This window comes from Vanacampus margaritifer, chromosome 16 (assembly GCF_051991255.1).
Source record: "Vanacampus margaritifer isolate UIUO_Vmar chromosome 16, RoL_Vmar_1.0, whole genome shotgun sequence".
NCBI lineage: Eukaryota > Metazoa > Chordata > Actinopteri > Syngnathiformes > Syngnathidae > Vanacampus > Vanacampus margaritifer.
Window position 1 is genome coordinate 19,971,416 of NC_135447.1, and position 19,351 is coordinate 19,990,766.

The 19,351-nt window shown below is 39.1% G+C and overlaps 2 protein-coding genes across 3 annotated transcripts in view; one reads left to right on the forward strand and one right to left on the reverse strand.

The window, feature by feature from the left end:
* Positions 1–3,596, reverse strand: part of LOC144036314 (glucose-6-phosphate exchanger SLC37A4-like) — a 46,856-nt gene extending 43,260 nt beyond the window's left edge. For both annotated transcript variants that reach the window (XM_077546846.1, XM_077546845.1), the window contains exon 1: positions 3,466–3,596. The gene's annotated coding sequence lies outside the window, so the exon portion shown is untranslated. The remainder of the gene's footprint in view (positions 1–3,465) is intronic.
* A 12,951-nt stretch (positions 3,597–16,547) lies between these two features.
* LOC144036548 (general transcription factor II-I repeat domain-containing protein 2A-like) lies at positions 16,548–18,954 on the forward strand. Its single transcript, XM_077547257.1, has 2 exons — positions 16,548–16,578; positions 17,450–18,954. Exons 1-2 carry the CDS (start codon positions 16,548–16,550, stop codon positions 18,952–18,954), a joined length of 1,536 nt encoding a protein of 511 aa, XP_077403383.1.
* The last annotated feature ends 397 nt before the right edge of the window (positions 18,955–19,351 follow it).

Genomic DNA, 19,351 nt, shown 5'->3' on the forward strand with positions numbered 1-19,351 from the left:
TGAATTAGAGAACAACATTTTCAGTTTTACTCAAATAGGGGTATTGCAAAAATGAGTACACCCCACAGAACGTCTTTGGAGCAAAGCTCAAAAAGCCCAAATTTTAGACTACAAGCGTCTACAGGTGAGTCTCATTATTCATTACACAGGTGTCAAGCAGACAAATGATTATAAATGGGTGTTACTTAAAGAAAACACTTTCCACTTGTTTTTGTATTAATTGAGATATTGTTTAACTCTTTCACTGCCACTGACGTTTAAAGACGTCAAGTAAAAACCTACGCTTCACTGCCAATGACGTCAAAAGACGTCATCCAATGATTTTTTTTTTTTTTTTTTGAAACGGGTAGAGGAAACCCTCCCGCATGTCTGGTCAAAGTTTCAAGTCTGTCTGTTGTGCCTAAGGACTATTTTTGGCCCCTAGAGGGCAGCGATGACTCTCTTTTGACAAGATCGGGTGGGCGTCAGTAGAGGCGGAGCTAGAGCGTCGAGCAGGAGATGAGAATGGAAGACAAAGGAAAAATGGCGGCCGGTCGCGAGGAGCTCACACCCGAGACGTTTTTTTCAAAGACCAAAAGCATCGCTAAAAAAGCACATTGTTGATGACATGATCATCATAGATGATGAAGATGAGGGTGACTCCGTGGTTGGAAAGCATTGACGCGGCAGTAGAAGACGTTAGATGGAGCTAGATGGAGGAGGGAACGGGCAATGGCGAGCGTTTGCAAGCAGCTCTACACTTACAAGACGAAAGGCATCGACCAACGCTAAAATAGTGCATTGATGACGACGGTGATCATACTCGATGATGATGAAGGTGAATACGAGCTTGACGGCGAAATTGGAACCGCTGACGCGGCGGCTATTACGGTGTCGTAACGCGGAGCGCAACCGAGCACGCACAGGCGGACGTTCGATCGGACGACGGAGAGTGCCCCGAGTCCAATGCATATTCATCGGAGAAGTGTGTACAGTCTGCTACTTGCTTTTTATTCCCCGGAAAAAAAGGCCGTCAAGAAAGTGTAACGTTTGCACGCAAAACGGACCAATGTGAAAGTGAAAGTAAACTGTTGTGCGAGTCCAGCGGCGTCTCCTTGCACGCAGGAGAGCGTTACAAAAGGAAAAACTGTATTTGAAACATCCACATAATTGTAAGTAGTACCACAGTTGCACATATTTGGAAATAGTTTGCGAAATTGTTTTGTCTAATTGTTACACTGTTGAATGGAAATAAACGTATTTTGCAATCAAAAAACACTTTTTCATTGTTGGTGAAAGCGTTTTACAGAAGTAAAGCACTATTTAGGTGTTAGTGGCATCATTCATGGACAAAAAGAAGTGTACAATTCACTAGAGTGCATGAAATAACATCGTTTCACAAAAAGCTCTTTTTCTCCGTTTTTTGTTTCAAAAGAGAGAATTTCGGTGAAAGTAACCATTTTCTATTGTTGATTACTGAAGAACGGAATAAGGTAGAAACAAACTTTTTTTTTCTGATGAAAGCTGAGAGTCCAATCTTTCATTTGGTAGTATGTGTGTTTCCATAGTCCAAACACAACATTTTCTGTGGACCTTGAAAGATCACTCAAAATGCTTAAATCGGCTGGCAGTGGGGACAACCCATTTCTGAAAACGTCTGGCAGTGAAAGAGTTAAAATGTTACTTTTGAAAGGGGGTGTACTCTTTTGCGTTGAGCACTGTACATTATGTTGCTGGTTACATATTTCAAACCCTTCCTGCTCAATTAAAACCCCCAAAATGATTATTTAATGTTTAAAGTGAAAGAATATTCCTTTGTGGGGTGACATCTTAGGACAAAACTTTAAAAAATAAATCACTCTGGGCCAGTTTGGAAAATGCATCATGACAAGCCTAAAAACAGGCCTGGCTGCAACTTACAAGTAAAACAAGTGATGCTACAAATATATAAACATTGTTTAAACTTTCCAACAGCACAAGAATTCATTTAAAATTAGCTTAAATGTGTCACGTAGCCAGGGTAGTGACGTACATGTCCAGGCTTGTTCTAAAAATAGCAACCGTCATGCGGGTGGTAAGCTGCAACGATAACAGGCCCTCCCAAGTTCAATGAGACAAAAAATAGTTATCAATACAGGGGAAATGTCACCAGCTGAACAGTTAATCACTACGTTTGCGTCCCCAACAGGTGTCAATCTTGTTGTTGCTGCTGCAGGCTGAGTCGCCATAGATGCAAGTGACAATATTTGTCATTTTTGGTAACTTGCCAGCCAACTTTTTGCTTTCAGCCCCACTCGGCTAACTTTGTTTAATTGTTTTACATTCTCCTTTCCTCTCAGTTACGCTGCCGTCACTTCGCATCCTTCTGCTCTGTTTTTGCGCATGCACATTCACAGTAAGATGGACTGCTCCATTAGTGGAAAATGAGGGGGGCCAAGAAACACATGATACAAGAAGCCTTCTGCTGGCCTTTTAGCGAAATGATTTGGATCAAAAACATAATTGTGCGTAAATAAGTAAAAACTATATTGGCCATTAGTGTATGAGGAATTTTATGGGGCCCTGTAGTAATGTGAAGCTCTACGCTACTGCCTAGGTTTGCCTAATGGTAAGTCCGCCTCTGGCAACATGGCAGTAGCCCGTACATCTGCATCCTGCAGCGACAGCTGCCGCTCAATTAGTTGATAAGAAAAACGCCAAAAGTCACGTAAGTAGTTGGAAGTATTGGATTTGAGGTTGATGAGCAGGGATTAATAATCAATCCTCAAATACCACAAGGGTATTGTCTGATGGACAAGTCAAGTACTAATAATGTGAACAGGACTGGTGTTCATGAAGCCAGCATTTGACTGCTCCTGAGAAGCTGTAAAAGTTTGCATTGTTTGTTTGTTTTTTTAATTAGGACCCCATTCCACTCTTTAATGGCTTTAAATGAGAAGGCTGACTGAGAAAAGGCAGACTTGCTTTTAGATGCAGACCGTGAACGCATGTTTGTTAATTGAGAGTGTGTGTATTTCAGTCGCTCAGTCGAGTCGGGTCGGGTTGCTTGCAGTATGAGTGTCACAGTGCAGCGCACTTGTGACAAAAATGTCACACAGCTCACTGGGTCTACTGGTTCGGTGAAACCGCACATAGCAAGAACATCAGCTTTTGCGCACACTTTTCTAATGCACTCAAATTTTGAATGAGAGTTGGCTGTGGTTATTTTTTATTGCTGCAAGAAAAACGTGTAGTTGCTCGGTTAAGTCTCTTCAGTCTAGCACACTTCTGTCACGCATGCGACGCAAAGGTGCCCCAACCTACGAGTCACAAATACAGTACACATGCTGCACGGTGCCGAAAGATCCGAGGGGGCGTCCTGTTTAGCAAAAACATAATCGAAGCTACGTTTCATCAAACGCCGTTTGAAGAACATCGGGGATTCTGACAACATTCAGCCTGCCTCGATGTGTGTGGGAGAATGAGGAAATCACACAAGCTAGTTACCTCGTAGCGTCCTTATCGTTGGGGCTCAAAACTGGAGATGTTACAGTCGAGCTTTCCTGCTCGAATTTGATTCGAGCAAATGAAGCGGAGGCGTGTCGAAGCCGTGTTCCGACAACTGCTTCAGAGATGCCAAAAATCACGTGACCACAGCAAACGAGGCTTCGAACGTCACAGACGTGTCAGCGACTTCACGCTGTTTCGCGGGAAGGACGAACTGGTGTTTGACAAACCTGCCTGCAGTAATTAAAGTCCCAATTACATGATACAAAATAGGAAAGGTTTCCACCCAGCACCAGACGTCTTTTGGACGTTTAATTTTGGGCTAAATCAGGTCCGTCTGTCTTAGACTTGATTTAGACCAAAAATAGACGTTAAAAATTAGGTCATGTTACACTCACAGAAATTATCCATGGCAAAGGTAAATTTTATGTATTTAAATCAATTAAATTTTATTTAAAAACTCACAGTTTTTAAAATAATGCATTAAAATGACATACAATCTGCATAATCAATTCTAAAATTTGTTAAATGTAATAAGTAAATATTTACTAATAACATTTAAATAATCAAAGTGGTAAAACAAACAAGATTGTGTTTAAAATGTATGTGATTGGTTTTCATAAGAGTTATGATAAGTGAGATTTAGTGCGCGGTCTGCCGGAAATTAAAGAAGAAGAAGATATCTACACTACCCTTCTTCAGGCACTTGTGGGTAGACGCAAGCAATCTGAGACAATCTACGTAAAAATTACTCCCAAATGTGTCCTCCACGTGCACTTTATAACACATCACACCAATATCAGTTCATTTATGGTCAAATTGACGTAGCTTGAGATCACGTCACGGACATGCAGTGCTCGGTAGCATAGCTAACAAGCTGGCTATTTCACAATATTCACGCTCGCTCGCGTGAGCTATCTTGTTAAGTATAACAAGATAAGTATTTCACAATACCCGCGAGCGTTATAGTTAACAGGCTCGCTATTTCACAATGTCCTGGCCCGCTAGCATCACAGCAAACAAGCTAGCTACCAGCTTGATAATGGACTAACTTAACCCTTTGGAGTCCGTTATCATCATAAAATGGCTAATAGTAACATCAGTAGTTATTGCATCCCCCTTGTCCACAATAATTAGCCTATTCATTTTGAAACAAGTTGGGCTCTGAATCATTACATGCGTGGACCCTCTCAAGCCTGCGCTGCTCAGTGAGATACAGGCTTTATAGAGTACTATTAAATACTGGCCTAGAGTACAAAACAGAATGTTATATGCTGATGAGTTTAATTCTCACTTATATTTATATTTTTCTTCAAATACCTTATCTAACTCTTGGTGTATTTTTCTTGTTCTTGTTTTTCAGGGTCTGTGTTCTCACCTCCTTGTTGCAACATAGATTTTGTAAGTATAAGTTAAACGATGTACACATCAAACTGTTGCATACTTTAAATGTAGTTCATATGAATTAAAGTTCATGTGATGTCAAAATAGTTCCCAATATCAAGCTAAAATGTTTAGAGTAAGCATGTTAAAAGCATACGTTAGCTTTGCATTGCAATACAAAAAACTCATTAGGCCTACAATGTCTGATATTGGAAGTGTAAAACTTTGTCAGGTATTGTTGTGCATTATGCACTTTGAAAGAGGATTAAAAGTATTTGTCCTCTTTGCGTGTTCCAAAACCTGAAGACAGATTTAATGTAAGAAAAAACACCTTTGCAAAAATGATTTTATCTATCAGAGATCTCTGGACACTTAAACTGCCTCTAATTCATCACTTAAACAGGTGGGATTAAGAGCGTCGAAAAATGTCTCTTCCGCGTGTACAATGGCTTCTTATAGTTAAAACCGACCGCCCCTCTTTCATTTGTAGACAAAACATACTCTCTGGGTACTTTTCCATGAGCGATGGCGAAAACAGAGTCAGGAGTGCGTGTTCGAAACAGATTCTGTTCTCAAGGACCAAATGTGTTTTCGCACAAAACGCTGAGAAGGAACTTTTTAGACTAAATAGTATGTCCCAGCTTAAGGTCAAATTATACTGAGTGTAACACTACTCTACCTCTATAAAACATTTCAACATGGTTAATAAAGAATTAAAGTGTTAATAATGTATAACAATGGTTAATATATGAAATGAAGAATTAAAAATGTTATAATATCTATCAACTTTGAAAAGGACATGGACATTTAACAGCAGCTCATTCTACAAATAACCATTTTGATTTGTTGTTCTTTGTCTTCATTCACAGGTGCTGTGAACGTTGCCTTGCAATTTGTTTGACAGTTTGTTATCTACAAGGTATGAGCTTTTAAAACATTATAGGCTGAGACATTTTCACCATAGCCTAACAGGCTAGTATCCATGTATTTATCTTGGTTGTCCTTGAACATTTACAAGCTGGAAAAAATTTTTGAGTCATTGTTGAAGAAAAAAATATTTTTCTTCCGTGTGTTCATTTTCTTTTGGGTAGTGAGAATGTTGGTTATCCGAATGCAGGCTGGAGCTCGATGAACAGTTGCTTCAAAGCTTTTATTTCTACAGAATATTCCGGGCACAAATGAGATCCAGACAATGGCTGCAGCCTCTCACTCGTGCGAAGATTTCAGAGGACTTACAACATTCTTATACTATCTTGAAGGGTGGTACCATAAAACCCCCAAGCCCCCAGCCCATCCGGATTTCACCAGACATGAGATAAAACTTTTAAAGACATCATTCAATACACATTGACTTCAAACACAGACAAATGGTCTATTGTTGTGGAAATAGAGGAGGCCCTTCAGACATGCCGGCAGTCGGCATGAGAAAAGACTTACAAAGAAATCATACTAACACATTGACTTCAACCACAGACAAATGGTCTATTGTTGTGGAAATAGAGGAGGCCCGCCCCCCCCCCCCCCCAGACATGCCGGCACGAGCAGAAATTGCGAGAGCACTCACAAAGATACATCCACAGATAAAAGTTCTACTGAGGAAATAAGTAAATTAAAACAGTTATGACTAAATCTGGGCAGAAGACCCTCTTCATCATTTATTGAACTTGTTTTTTTTTTGAGGGGGGGGGGGGTAATGTCATGTTTCATATGCAAATAATTTTTTTACAATTGAAAATTCAACTTATTTTATTGTTATTTTAAGTTTAACAGTGGCATGCATATGTGTGTACGCGCGTGTGCGTGAGTGTGCTTGTGTTGTTCAAGTTATTGCACTGAGTTTTGCACTTTTCTCTAGTTGAGATGAGTTATTCTGACTGATTTATTGAACTTGTTTTATGCCTAATGTCATGTTTTGTATGCAAATGTATTTTTTTTTTTACAATTGAAAAGTCAAGTTATTTAAAGGTTACTGGCTATCCCAATTCTGAATGGACAAGTGTGAATTATAATAAATCTGTTAAATCAACAAGGTGGTCTGATTGTTCATTTGTACTGAATGGAAAATAATTATATAAAAGTCATATATTTTGAATAATTTGGTGTATACATAAGATAAATAAAATGTAATTCAAACAAGTATATGCTATTCATCTTGTATAGCTAATCTGATTATTATGCAATTCAAACAATATACTTTATGTATTTTAAATAAATACTCTCATTATTACTTAATTGGAGTAATTATACTTTATCAATACTAAATAAATAAACCTGAGGATTATGTATAAATATGTATGACGTAAGTTCTATTTGGTAGGTGTGTGTTTATTATGTAAAAAAAAAAGTAAATAGGAATTTGTCATGTAATAAAATTACGTAACCCTTTGGAAGCAAGGTCCTATTCGTGAGGGATTATTGTCCAAAAGGAGTGCCCTATCAGGAGTTCTGTGTCACTGTTTTTCCCCCTGACAAGATTTATTTTATGGGCCTTTTATTTATTTGCTCTTTTTTTAGTAAATTATAACTTTTATTATTTTTAGTAAAGGTTTTATCGGGCAAAGTGCAATATGATAGTGGGTGGTATCTAGTTTGACTCTTTTGTACTTAAGTGGTTGCTGTTGAAGACCTTTTAGAGAATTATTATTGTTTGCTGTGAGAATCTCTTGAATAATTGTTTGCCATGAAGACTGCTCTTTGTGTATTGAGTTTTTAATCGATAATGCTACATTGTTTTACACTCTTGCCCGTTGCCTTTGCTTGGCATTTTTTCTGTAATAAAGAGTCCTGTACTTTCTATATGAGCCTCACATTCTGGTTATTCGGAACAAACCTGTGCTTTGGCGTGGCAAAAATCAATTAAGATTACTAAGCAGTGCATTTCCAATTTTTACATTTCTATCAGCTATGAACATATGGAACAGACTAAATGGGAAACTTCAATAATGTGCAACAATTTTTTTTTTAAACCTCAAAAAAATAAAAAATATTTTCAAGAAAAGGGGTTTGGTTGAAAAGAAAAGGGGATTGGTTAAACAATGGGACTGTTGACCTTAAATACTTAAACTCCTCCACCTTCTTGGTCTATTCTCCCTGTAACCTCACTCTTCCACTTGGGTTCCTCCCATTCACACACAGACACTCAGTCTTGCTATGGCCAACCTTCATTACCCTCCTTTCCAGGGCAAACCTCCACACCTCTAGCTTCTCCTCCACCTGTCAGTACAATGAATATGTCCATGTATGCTTTTTCTCAGGTCATCGCCACCTGTGTCAACATGCACATCATATGCCTTAGGGCGGGAGACCTCATTGCCCCAGAGGACGTGCCGGAGGAGGATGAGGGGGAAGTGAGGACTGACACCGTTGCTGGATTGCAGTGGAGGGACCAGCTGTCTGCTGAGGTGTCTGCCCTGGAGGAGGTGCCGGCGGACCACGATTATCTATAGGTAGTTCAACACCCACAAAAGTATGATGGTATTTGAGCTATTCCTTTCATCAAATATGCCATATTTGTAAAATCTTGAACTGTTCAAACAGGGCATCCACACATAAACAAAATGCCAAAATTCACTAAAATTGTACATGTGTTAAAGTCAATGTAATAAATTATTATATAAATTAATCCCATCTTTCACAGTGACATGGCAGCCATCAATTGCATCCAACCAGCTCTGCAAATCCCCATGTGGATGATGTAATGGGCCCTGGAACCAGTATGATGGCCCACTTCCAACCATCAGAGGAAGACCAGGAATTAAATTGCAAGCTATGTCACCAGTCCTGGAACAAGTGGTTCATGCACACTTCAAATGAGTCCCTGCTCAGGCGAACATTATTTTACCATTTGTTGTTTGAACGGCACTGGCACACTCAGATTTGTCCTGCAAAAAGTTATGGACTGTACTTTTTTTTTTGTTACGCATAAAAGAGAGTATTACGAGGGAGCAGCTGTCAAAATTTGATTGAAGACATTCCTAATTAAATTAGGGGCCCCTTCCTAATTAGATTAGAGGGAATTTCCTAATTAGTTTAGGGCCCCCTTCCTAATTAGATTAAGGGGGAAGTTCCTTTTTAGATTAAGATGGTATTTCCTAATTAGATTAAGGGGGATTTCCTAATTAGATTAAGAAGGTATTTCCTTATTAGATGAAGGAGGTATTTCCTTATTAGATTAAGGGGGAATTTCCTTAATAGATTAAGGAGGGGGTTTCCTAATCAAGATTTATGACCCTGGCTGTGGGCTATCGCGAGATGCTGTGACTATCGCAAGACCTACAACGAGACCGGGAAACACCAACATGGCGGCGCCCTGCTGCTAAAATAAAATTAGCTCTATTATGCTAAACTAATCCGAATTTAACCATCATATATCCTGGCTTTTCTCTTCTCTCTTTCATCCGGCAGATTTGGAATACCACCCAGCGTGGAGGACCTTGAACGTTTCATCGACGGATATTTTTACAGCTGCGCGATGGAGGATCCTTCCGTCGAGAAACCTTCAAAGAAACCTTCGAAGAAGAGGAAAAATGACTCAGCGACAGACACGGATGACCTAGCCACTACGGACGTTTCGGTCAGTATGTTGGAGTCTATAAATAAAAAACTAGATGTCCTCTGCCTAATCAGCGAGGACGTCAAAGAATTAAAGGTAAGCTTGGAATTCGTCAGTGAAAGATTACATGTATTTTTGTAATCTTTTGCGTGTTCAATGAAATCAGAAATGAGATCGATGAAGAAGTTCCTTGCAAGTTTTTTATTTTAGAAGCTTCTAAAAGACACAGAATCAAGCTCACTCAAAAATTTGTGAAAAGCTCCAAGTGTGTGTTTGAATAGTGAATCTTCAGCATCTTTATAGAAATGGTCTTACATTGTGACCTGTCCCCGCCCTCCTTTGAATCCTTAGCAGAGTTGTGATATAAAGCAAATACAAGTTTCTGACAGAGTTACTTCCAGACTTTGGAGAATTAATGTTGACAGGCTTTGCTCTTTGGACTTTTAGACTTTACGACTTGATGACCTGATGACCAGAAACTCTGACAGTATTTTAAACATACCCTTCCGATAAATCAACATAAACCTTTTAACACATTCCTTTCTCACGGAAAGAGAGAGGACAGAGTTCAAACAAAGTTCAAAGAAATCATTATCACATCCTTATTCATCTAATGATTGAGTTAACATCGTAATATCTATATCTACACATGTATAATAAATTTAAAACAGTTAAAATATAAATTGAAACAGTTAAATGTCAACATCAGCCAATTGGTAAGTGACCTCCAACGAGATAATGCTGAGTTACGCTCTTCACTTGCGGCTGTTTCAGCCAAGTTGGAAACCATTAAAAAGGAGAATAAAACACTAAAAGAAACTGTTCTGGATGTCCAATCCCGTAGCATGCGGGATAATTTAATATTCTCAGGCATATCCGAGAATACCTCTGACAATCCAGAGGTTGAGATAAAAAAAATTATGACGACGTCATTAAAAATTCCTCAGGAGACGGTAAATAACATCTCTTTTCACCGGGTACATCGGCTTGGAGCCCGTAGGGGCAACAAACCCCGTCCTATTATCGCCAAGTTTGAGCATTTTAAACAGAAAGAATTTGTTAAAAGTAAAGGACGGGAGCTTAAAGGGACCTCTTTTGGAATGAATGACCAATTCCCGAGAAAGATTAAAGAGCGGCGAAAGGTACTGTTTCCTATAATGACACAAAATAGGCAGGAGGGTAAATGGACTACGATAGTCGTTGATAAGTTATACATCGATGGCCAACTATTCCGGAACCTGTTAGACATTATTAACATTTTAATTCTTTATTTCATATATTAACCATGTTGAAATGTTTAATAGATGTAGAGTAGGTGAAATAGTGTTGAACTCAGTATAATTTGACCTTAAACTAAGCTGGAACATATTGTTTGGTCTAAAAAAATTCCTTCTCAGTGTTATGTGCGAAAACACATTTGGTCCTTGAGAACAGAATCTGCTTCGAACACACACACACCCTTGACTCTGTTTGCGCCATCGCTCACGGAAAAGTACCCAGAGAGTATGTTTTGTCTACAAATGAAATTTAACTATAAGAAGCCATCTTCCCCGCGGAAGAGACACATTCGGCACTCTGAAATGCCACCTGTTACGTGATGTTTGGAGTCTTGTCACGATGTCCAGAGATCTCTGTTTTTTTTTAAATAAATCATCTTGCAAAGGTGTTTTTTCTTACATCAAAAATCTGTCTTCATATTTTTGGAACACGTAAAAGAGGAATAAATTTAACCTCTTCAAACACCAACTCGACAACCTGGCTGTTCTAATTGGCATTAGTGGAACTAAACTTTGTTTGATTATTAGATGCATACATATACTGTATATGTGGCTATAAAACCTAAAATATGAATACTCATTATGTTTAGGCTATATTATAAATATAATATTAATACATAACTATATCTAAAGTATATTTAAACAAAAAATCTCGCTTAGGTTACCAGTTACTGGTGTATTTTTATGTTTAATCCCCCGCTAATTTCCTTCACTTTCACCTCCCTCCCCGTTTTTTTACTGTTATATTTACTTACACGTTACCTCACATTTCACACAAATTACATAAATCAGCTAACCACTTTGATTGTATCCTATAACATGCCAATATTGACAAATGGCCTATACAGATATATACACAGGACTGAGTCTATATTGTTTGTATGCATAAATTAGTTCTGGTTTCCTGGAATGTTTGTGGCGCTCGCTCACAGGCAAAAAGAATAAAAACTTGAGACGATCTCTTAAAATTAAAAGCAGATATTTGCCTCCTACAAGAAACCCACCGACAAAAATCTAAAGAAAAATTACTTATTGATAAGAATTTTAGCCAAGCGTACTCTGCCCCTTATAACAGTAGACAAAGAGGAGTCTGTATACTCATACATAAGAATTTACTCTTTACTCTAAATAATACAATAACAGACCCAGAGGGCCGATACATTATTATTCAGGTGACTATATTTAATAAAATATATACATTTGGTAATTTATATGCCCCTAATAATGATGATCTGGCCTTTTTCCATGAATTTTTCTTTCAGCTGTTTGATTTAGCAGCGAACTCTACTATTATGATTGGAGGAGACTTTAACACAGTCTTAAATCCATTAATAGAACGTTCTAATAATACAACATGTATAAGGCGATTACAATCTACTAAAGTAATAGGGGAATATACGGATGATTTTGGCCTCGTCGACAGCTGGAGACTTAAAAACCCAAATAAGAAGGAATTTACCTTCTTTTCCGCTGTGCACCGGTCTTTTTCAAGAATTTATTATTTTCTTACAAATAACTCTATTGCTGATAAAACTGTTACAAAAATACATCCTATTATTATTAGCGACCATTGATAGATATTGTAACATTTTTAATACTTCATTTTATTTTATTAACCATTGTTACACATTATTAACATTTTAATTCTTGATATTAACCTTGTCGAAATGTTTTGTGTCCTGTGCAGAGCAGATGGTGTTGACTTCGTATAGGCTGACCTTAAGCTGGGACGTACTATTTAGTCTAAAAAAGTTCCTTCTCAGCGCTTTGTGCGAAAACACATTTGGTCCTTGAGAACAGAATCTGTTTTGAACACCCACACCTGACTTTGTTTTCGCCATCGCTCACGGAAAAGTACCAGAGAGTATGTTTTGTCTACAAATGAAAGAGAGGAGGTCTTTTTAACTATAAGAAACCGTTGTGCACGCGGAAGAGCTACATTTGACGCTCTGAATCCCACGATGTTTAAGTGATGATTAGAGGCAGTTATTTGTCCAGAGATTCTCTGTTTTTTATTAAATCATTTTTGCAAAGGTGTATTTTTCTTGCATTAAATCTATCTTCATTTTTGGAACACGCAAAGAGGACACAATTCTAGATTCCTCTTCAAAATCCAAGCAAATTCAAAGGCGAAACAATTTCAAATGTTATTTACGAGAAAACTAATCCAAGCATGTAGTTGTCTATGTGTATGTGTACAGGTATGAATTCACCTCGCTTGGGGATCCAAGTACAACGAGAAGATGTATGCTGGCCAAAGACATGGTGGTGCCGGACGATGGGGCATCGGAGGCCTTGCAGGTGGTGTGCTCCTGATGGGGAAGATCGTCCTTTGCTGGGTATCCCCTAATACTACCACCAATGTCACAACCCACGTTGTTCCTATCGTGCCTACCTGTATGAAGATGGCACATGGACTGATTCGAACTGAGGTGCGTTGGACAATCAAGTTCCCTATCTTACCAGAGTGTCATCATGCTCGACGGGCGTGGTATGACACTCTTCTGGGGGGGACAGGAATGTTGCTGGGATCCGCCAACCTGATTGACAACCAGATTACTACAAGCAAGCTACACTACACTGGACAATATACACATGATGCATTAGTAAAACTGGCACAGTGGATGCCAACTGCAGTGCAAGGTCAAGCACAGAATGTATTAATTTGGGTAAAACAAGTGCAGTTTCAAGAAAAAGTAAACAACTCCACTGATGAGGTATTACACAATATGACTAATTGGATGAATTGGACTGCGTGTTCATTACAATATATACATGCCAAAGTACAAAGAAATCGATTTAAAGCAATTGTAATAACAAATAATTATTACGAATGGCAAAGGATATGGAATATTACGACTGATGTTTGGTTATACTTACAGGCAGAAAAAACTGTTTGCAATGACACTGTGTGCACCGGCACATGGGTGCAATATAATGTAACCAACTCTCAGACAGTATGCAGGTATTATGTATTACCCGTTATAGCTCTGAATGCATACTGGATTTTACACATTAAAGGAGAGTGGTTAGCACCCAAAACAAATATGACTTACGATTTAACCCGATGTGACCATACCGATGGGGGAAAAGTCTGTATGCTAAATCAAGGGTACACCAATACATGCCTGAAAGAGGAAAATGCAATGTGTGACTGGGATTTTGAGGTGCCCCGAGATGTGCTATATCAGGTAGGGCCACATACCTTATGTGTAGTAAGTTGTGTTGTAAATGGAGGGATTCTTACCATTTGCGTGTTCATGCCATTGATTAATAAACATACATGAGATCAGCGAATTCAGGCATTTCTTCACATTTATTCACGACATAGCCGGACAGGAAATCAGATGAGCCTCCTTGCGTCATCGTGTCCCTCTCAACTGTAAAGTTTTTCTGCCCCGTCCGTAGCTAATATCCTTTGTCCTTCAAAACGTCACCTCCCAAAGTTACATGACTACACCCCCATTTGTCACACTGTCTCAACCCTCTCTGACCCACGATGGAAAAACACAGAGTTTTCAGCCTTTCAGAACAAGGGGTCTAATTAATTATCTAATTCTAAATAGTCATAACTAAATCAAAACAGTTATAATTAAATAGACAGAAATATTCTGTTTCAGTTGCCGGCAACTATTTTTTTTACAGGTACAAATCTTGACTTTTACAGCTACAAATTTTTTACTTTTTTCTACAGGTACAATTATTATTATTATTTTTTAAATACAACTAAAACTAATTTTTTACAGGTACAAGTTACTTTTGCATCATATTTACCTCCATAGAAAGACAATTACCTCCCAGAGAAGTACTTACAGTATAGGAGACTTGATCTCTCCTATAGTTAAAAACGTGCCCCTGTCTGTGTGTCTGTGAGACAGCGTGCAATGTTAAATACACTCAAATGAAAAGTACTGCTTTTTACCGCATAATTTCAATTAGTTGTGACACATGAATTCAAATGACCTGTTTATCTAAATCTGACAAAGTAGCTTTGAATGTTGTACCACCTCGTATACAGAAACTAACGCTGGATGAGTGTCAACAGATCCCACACCTGGACCTCCTCATCTACAGGCACCCAGCTGGTGTGTCTGTGGAGCTTGCAGAAATATGCCCACGCTACTTGAACAGAAATGCTGTCAACAACCACAGCACTGCATATCACTGTTGCCTCACTTTGAACAATACATCCTGCAAGAAAACTGCAACAGGCAGTTCCGCTACGCGGCTTACAGAAACTTTGGCAACATGGTATGCTTGGACCTGGACGAAGAGTTGGGATCCCCAGTTGTTGCGTTTGGAAGATTCAGGATCGTTTTCTAGATGCACGTGGAAATTATGTAGGTTTTGTTCCAGCCAGGGTGTGAAGGTGTTGCAGTCTTTTTTGATACATCCTCTTATAGAACATTGTTAAAAAATATAGCCTACCTCAAGAGCTTAACTGTGGCAAATCAATCTGGATATTTTTTATTTTAGACTCCCTCTTCACTGACATAATATAAGTTGACATTATTTTTTTTTAAATTTGTAAATAAATATTTCTTACAAATGTGATGTGATTTTCTTCAATTTTATGTACTTCAATCAAATATTTTTAACAGTATTTTGAAAGTTAACAATGGCATTAGTTCTAAGAATGAAAATATGTTCTTACAAGTAAAAATATTTTATGGAATTTATTAGGTAAACCACATTGAACTATAATTACTTTTTGTAACAATATTTTAGCAAAGTTGTTACAAAATAATGTTTTGACCAAGACAGCATCCACATGCCATTCTTTACAAGTTGGAAGAGTGCATTCTCCTAAAGCATAAGAGATGTCTTCATTCAATCGACATACTAGGTCAGGGGTAGGACGGTAGGCCTGGAAAAAATAAAAAATAGAAAAAGTTACCAAAATATTTCCACTTCACCTATACAAGATTTTAGAACAATAGTAGCGCATGTACTACTTAGTACACAGTACATCGTAAATATATATAAATATAAAAACAGTACAATTTCAATTCAATATTTATTTGTCATTGTGCAAATAACATAATAAACAACAACGATATATCGTTATGAGCACCAAATACTGGCTTAGTGTGTCTATAAAGTGCAGAAGTATGTGGATGTGTAAAGAAACCCAGCAGAAGTAAAATTCATATATCAATATAATAAGCATGGAAAACACACATAAAAAAGCTAATATTGACTGTCATTCATCATTGCTTGTGCAAGAGAAATAGAGTGCTATAGGCCAATCTGTGGAATGGGTGATGGGGAAATAAACAAAAGAATGGAAAGTTGAATTGGAGCTTCAACAATGCAAGATCTAAACCATAATTATTACAGTGGTGGACTATGAAGATGTATGTGTAGCAGAGAGGGGAGGGGGTTGTTCATTTAACGACCTCACTACCTGATCCTTCCCTAGCCCTCGGCGGACTTTCTGCTCCTTCAGCTCCTGTACTGTTGGGCCCGGGTCACCCGACAAGAGGCCAAGCCTCCGTGGATCGTCATGTGCTGGAGACTGCTTCCCTTCCATCCCCCTAGGAGTTAACAGCCTTGATTGCAGAATGATGCTCTGTAAATCTAGGACAGGGGTGGCCAACACGCGGCTCTTTAACTAGTTTCATGCGGCTCTTCAGGAGCTTTCACATGACATGCGTCAAAAATGCTTGGCTGGGGCTGTCATTCACCCCCCCTACAGCTGTCATTCACTCCCCCTACAGCTAGATGGCACACTGACCATGTAAGCCTGTTTGAGTGACGTCAAACGAGCGACGAGAGAATCTTTGGTGTGACATAATTTGTATTGTAAACTATTTCCGTCAAGTTACCTCTTGAAATGGCAGGGAAAAAAAGCACAGCCAAACGAAAATATGAAGAAGAAAACAGGACGTTTTTGCCAGAGTGGGAGAGTTTATATTTTTTTGTTAAACGTAATAATGGCAAGCCGATCTGCCTTATATGTTGTTGGAATTTATTGCTATATTAATATAAACTTAAGTTAATAATCTGACTCCAATTTGTGACCTTACCAAACTATCACCCATCCAACAATAGCATGCTCGTTCTGCAATAGAAAGGTATCAGGAAGCCGGCATTTTCACACACGAGTGGATTTATTCCTAACACTCAAATCTAATACATAACAGCTGGGGTCCCGGGTCCCTATCAACACAATTCTATACGTCTCTGTCTCAAGCAGCCGACGTAGTCTCATCCGAGTCGCCCCAGTGAATAGTTATACTACACAATATTTAAATGACACAGAAACAAAGGCATCCTGGCATTATTCTATTGGCTATGTGTTTTCTGCAGTTTAACTTTAGCTTGCTTTTCATTGGCCGATCTTCATCCGCAGCGTCACTGGGTGGCTTCTCCTGTTTTGTACTTTTCCGCCCCGGTGTAAAACAAATGTGGTTTACAACCTACTCTGATCTTATCGCGGCTCTGCATCTCCCCCTGCAATTAGCATCCTTTGTTCTGCAACATTCCATTCCTAAAACCCCCACGTCCATCACACACATCCTGTATTTAACCCCCACTCACACAAACTCTTATATTCCTTTAATGTCAAGCAGCATTAGCGCATTTCAAAGCTTCAAATCTTCAGCGTCACTTCAGCTCACTCCACCCTAACATCGAACAGGAATTTCCAAAAGGGACTGAACTTCGCAAGAACAAGTTGGTTGCTTTGAAAAGCAAGGCAGAAAAGCAGGTGCAGTTTTTCAAAAAATTCACAAAACACTTGGATACCGTAACGCTTGCATCATATCAGCTGGCTTGGAACATAGCAACGAAGGGGACTTCATTAAAAAATGCCTCATTGACGCCTTTGAAATCTTGGCTCCTGGAGACGACAAACTAAAACGGAGCGTATCAGACGTTCAACTGTCCCGCCACAGTGTTAAACGCAGAATATCGGATATTAATACAGCTGTTGAATCAGAGTTGCACTCTGACCTTCAAGCATGTGAGTATTTTAGTGTGGCACTGGATGAGAGTTGTGACATACAAGACAAGCCTCAGTTGGCAATATTTGCACGGTCTGTGTCAAATGAATGTATGATCAAAGAAGAACTCCTTGATATTGTGCCATTAAAAGACAGAACCCGTGGCATATATGTGAAAGAAGCAATGATGGCTGTGTTTGCAAAAGCAAATCTGCCCATACCGAAACTAACTGCAATAGCCACGGATGGAGCGCCAGCCATGATCGGATCCGTGAACGGGCTTGTGGGGCTGTGCAAAGCTGATCAAACATTTCCTGACTTTTGGAATTTCCACTGCATCATCCACAGGGAGCAACTCGTGTCTAAATCATTGAATTTAAACAACGTCATGAAGCCTGTGATGGAAATCGTCAACTACATCCGCACACATGCGCTTAACCACTGGCAATTCAGGATTCTCATCGCTGAGCTGGACCAAGGGCTTCCAGGTGACCTGCCGCTGCACTGCACTGTGAGGTGGCTGTCAAAAAGCAAGGTACTCTCTCGCTTCTTTGAGCTTTTGGATGCTGTGAAACTGTTCATGGAAGAGAAGGACAAGGACTATCCCGAGCTCTCAGACCTCGAGTGGATTATGGATCTGGCATTTTCAGTCGACATGCTGTGTCACTTGGACAGACTGAACCTGACCCTGCAGGGTAAGTTAGAAATGCTGCCTGACCTGGTGCAAAGTGTGTTTGCGTTTGTCAACAAACTAAAGCTGTTCGAGGCGCATATTCAAAAGGTAGATTTAACACATTTTCATACTCTGCTAAAAGCCAGTGAGCAAGTCACCAGCGCCTCCCTGAAAAAGAAAACAGACAGATATGCAACACTGGTTGCAAACCTGCACGAAAGCTTTGTGACCCGGTTCTGTGATCGACAACTGAAAAGACCACAGATTACGTTCCTCGTCGACCCATTTAATGCGGAGACAGACTGTTTGAAAGCCCCGCTCGTCACAGATGAGGCTGCGGCTGAGTTGGAGATGATCGACCTTTGTGAGGAGGATCAACTGAAAGCTGTTTTAAGGGAAGGGACCGTTGAGTTCTGGAAAAATGTGCCAATTGAAAAATACCCCAACTTCAAACGAGCTGCGCTTAAGATACTGTCCATGTTTGGGTCAACGTACGTCTGCGAGTCTGTGTTTTCTACCCTGAAACATGTGAAATCAAAGCATCGATCTGTTCTGACTGACACTCATTTGAAAGAATTGCTTAGAGTGGCAACAACAGAATACAAGCCAGATTTGAAGAGGATTGTTCAAGATAAGGAATGCCAGAAGTTTCACTAAGCAGCATAGTAAGAGAAAGATGTTATTGAAAATTATTCTATTATTGTTTGTGGACTTTCTTGAAATGAGAGTTTGTGTGTGTGAGATGAATGTTAACTGTTGAAAATTGCTGATATAATCATGTTGGTGTGGTTATTTTCATTAGATCTGGCTGAGCAGAGGTCTGTGTATGAGTGCATACATGATTAAAAGATGATGTTCATGTATACCCATGTGTATGATGTGGCTCTTTGCAGTAACACAAAAAAAGTGGCTCTTAGTCTCTGACTAGTTGGTGAAAGAGGCTAATTATTTGTCCTCTTTTGCGTGTTCCAAAAACTTGAAGACAGATTTCTTGTAAGAAAAAACACACGCAAGGATGATTTATTAAACAGAGAATTCTCCGGCCACGGCAACA

Bases quoted from the DNA above. Each gene is read 5' to 3' on its own strand.
- LOC144036548 (XM_077547257.1), top strand. From the start codon at position 16,548: ATGAAGAAGAAAACAGGACGTTTTTGCCAGA. The intron at 16,579-17,449 runs GTGGGAGAGTTT...GCATCATATCAG, and splicing joins AACAGGACGTTTTTGCCAGA to CTGGCTTGGAACATAGCAAC.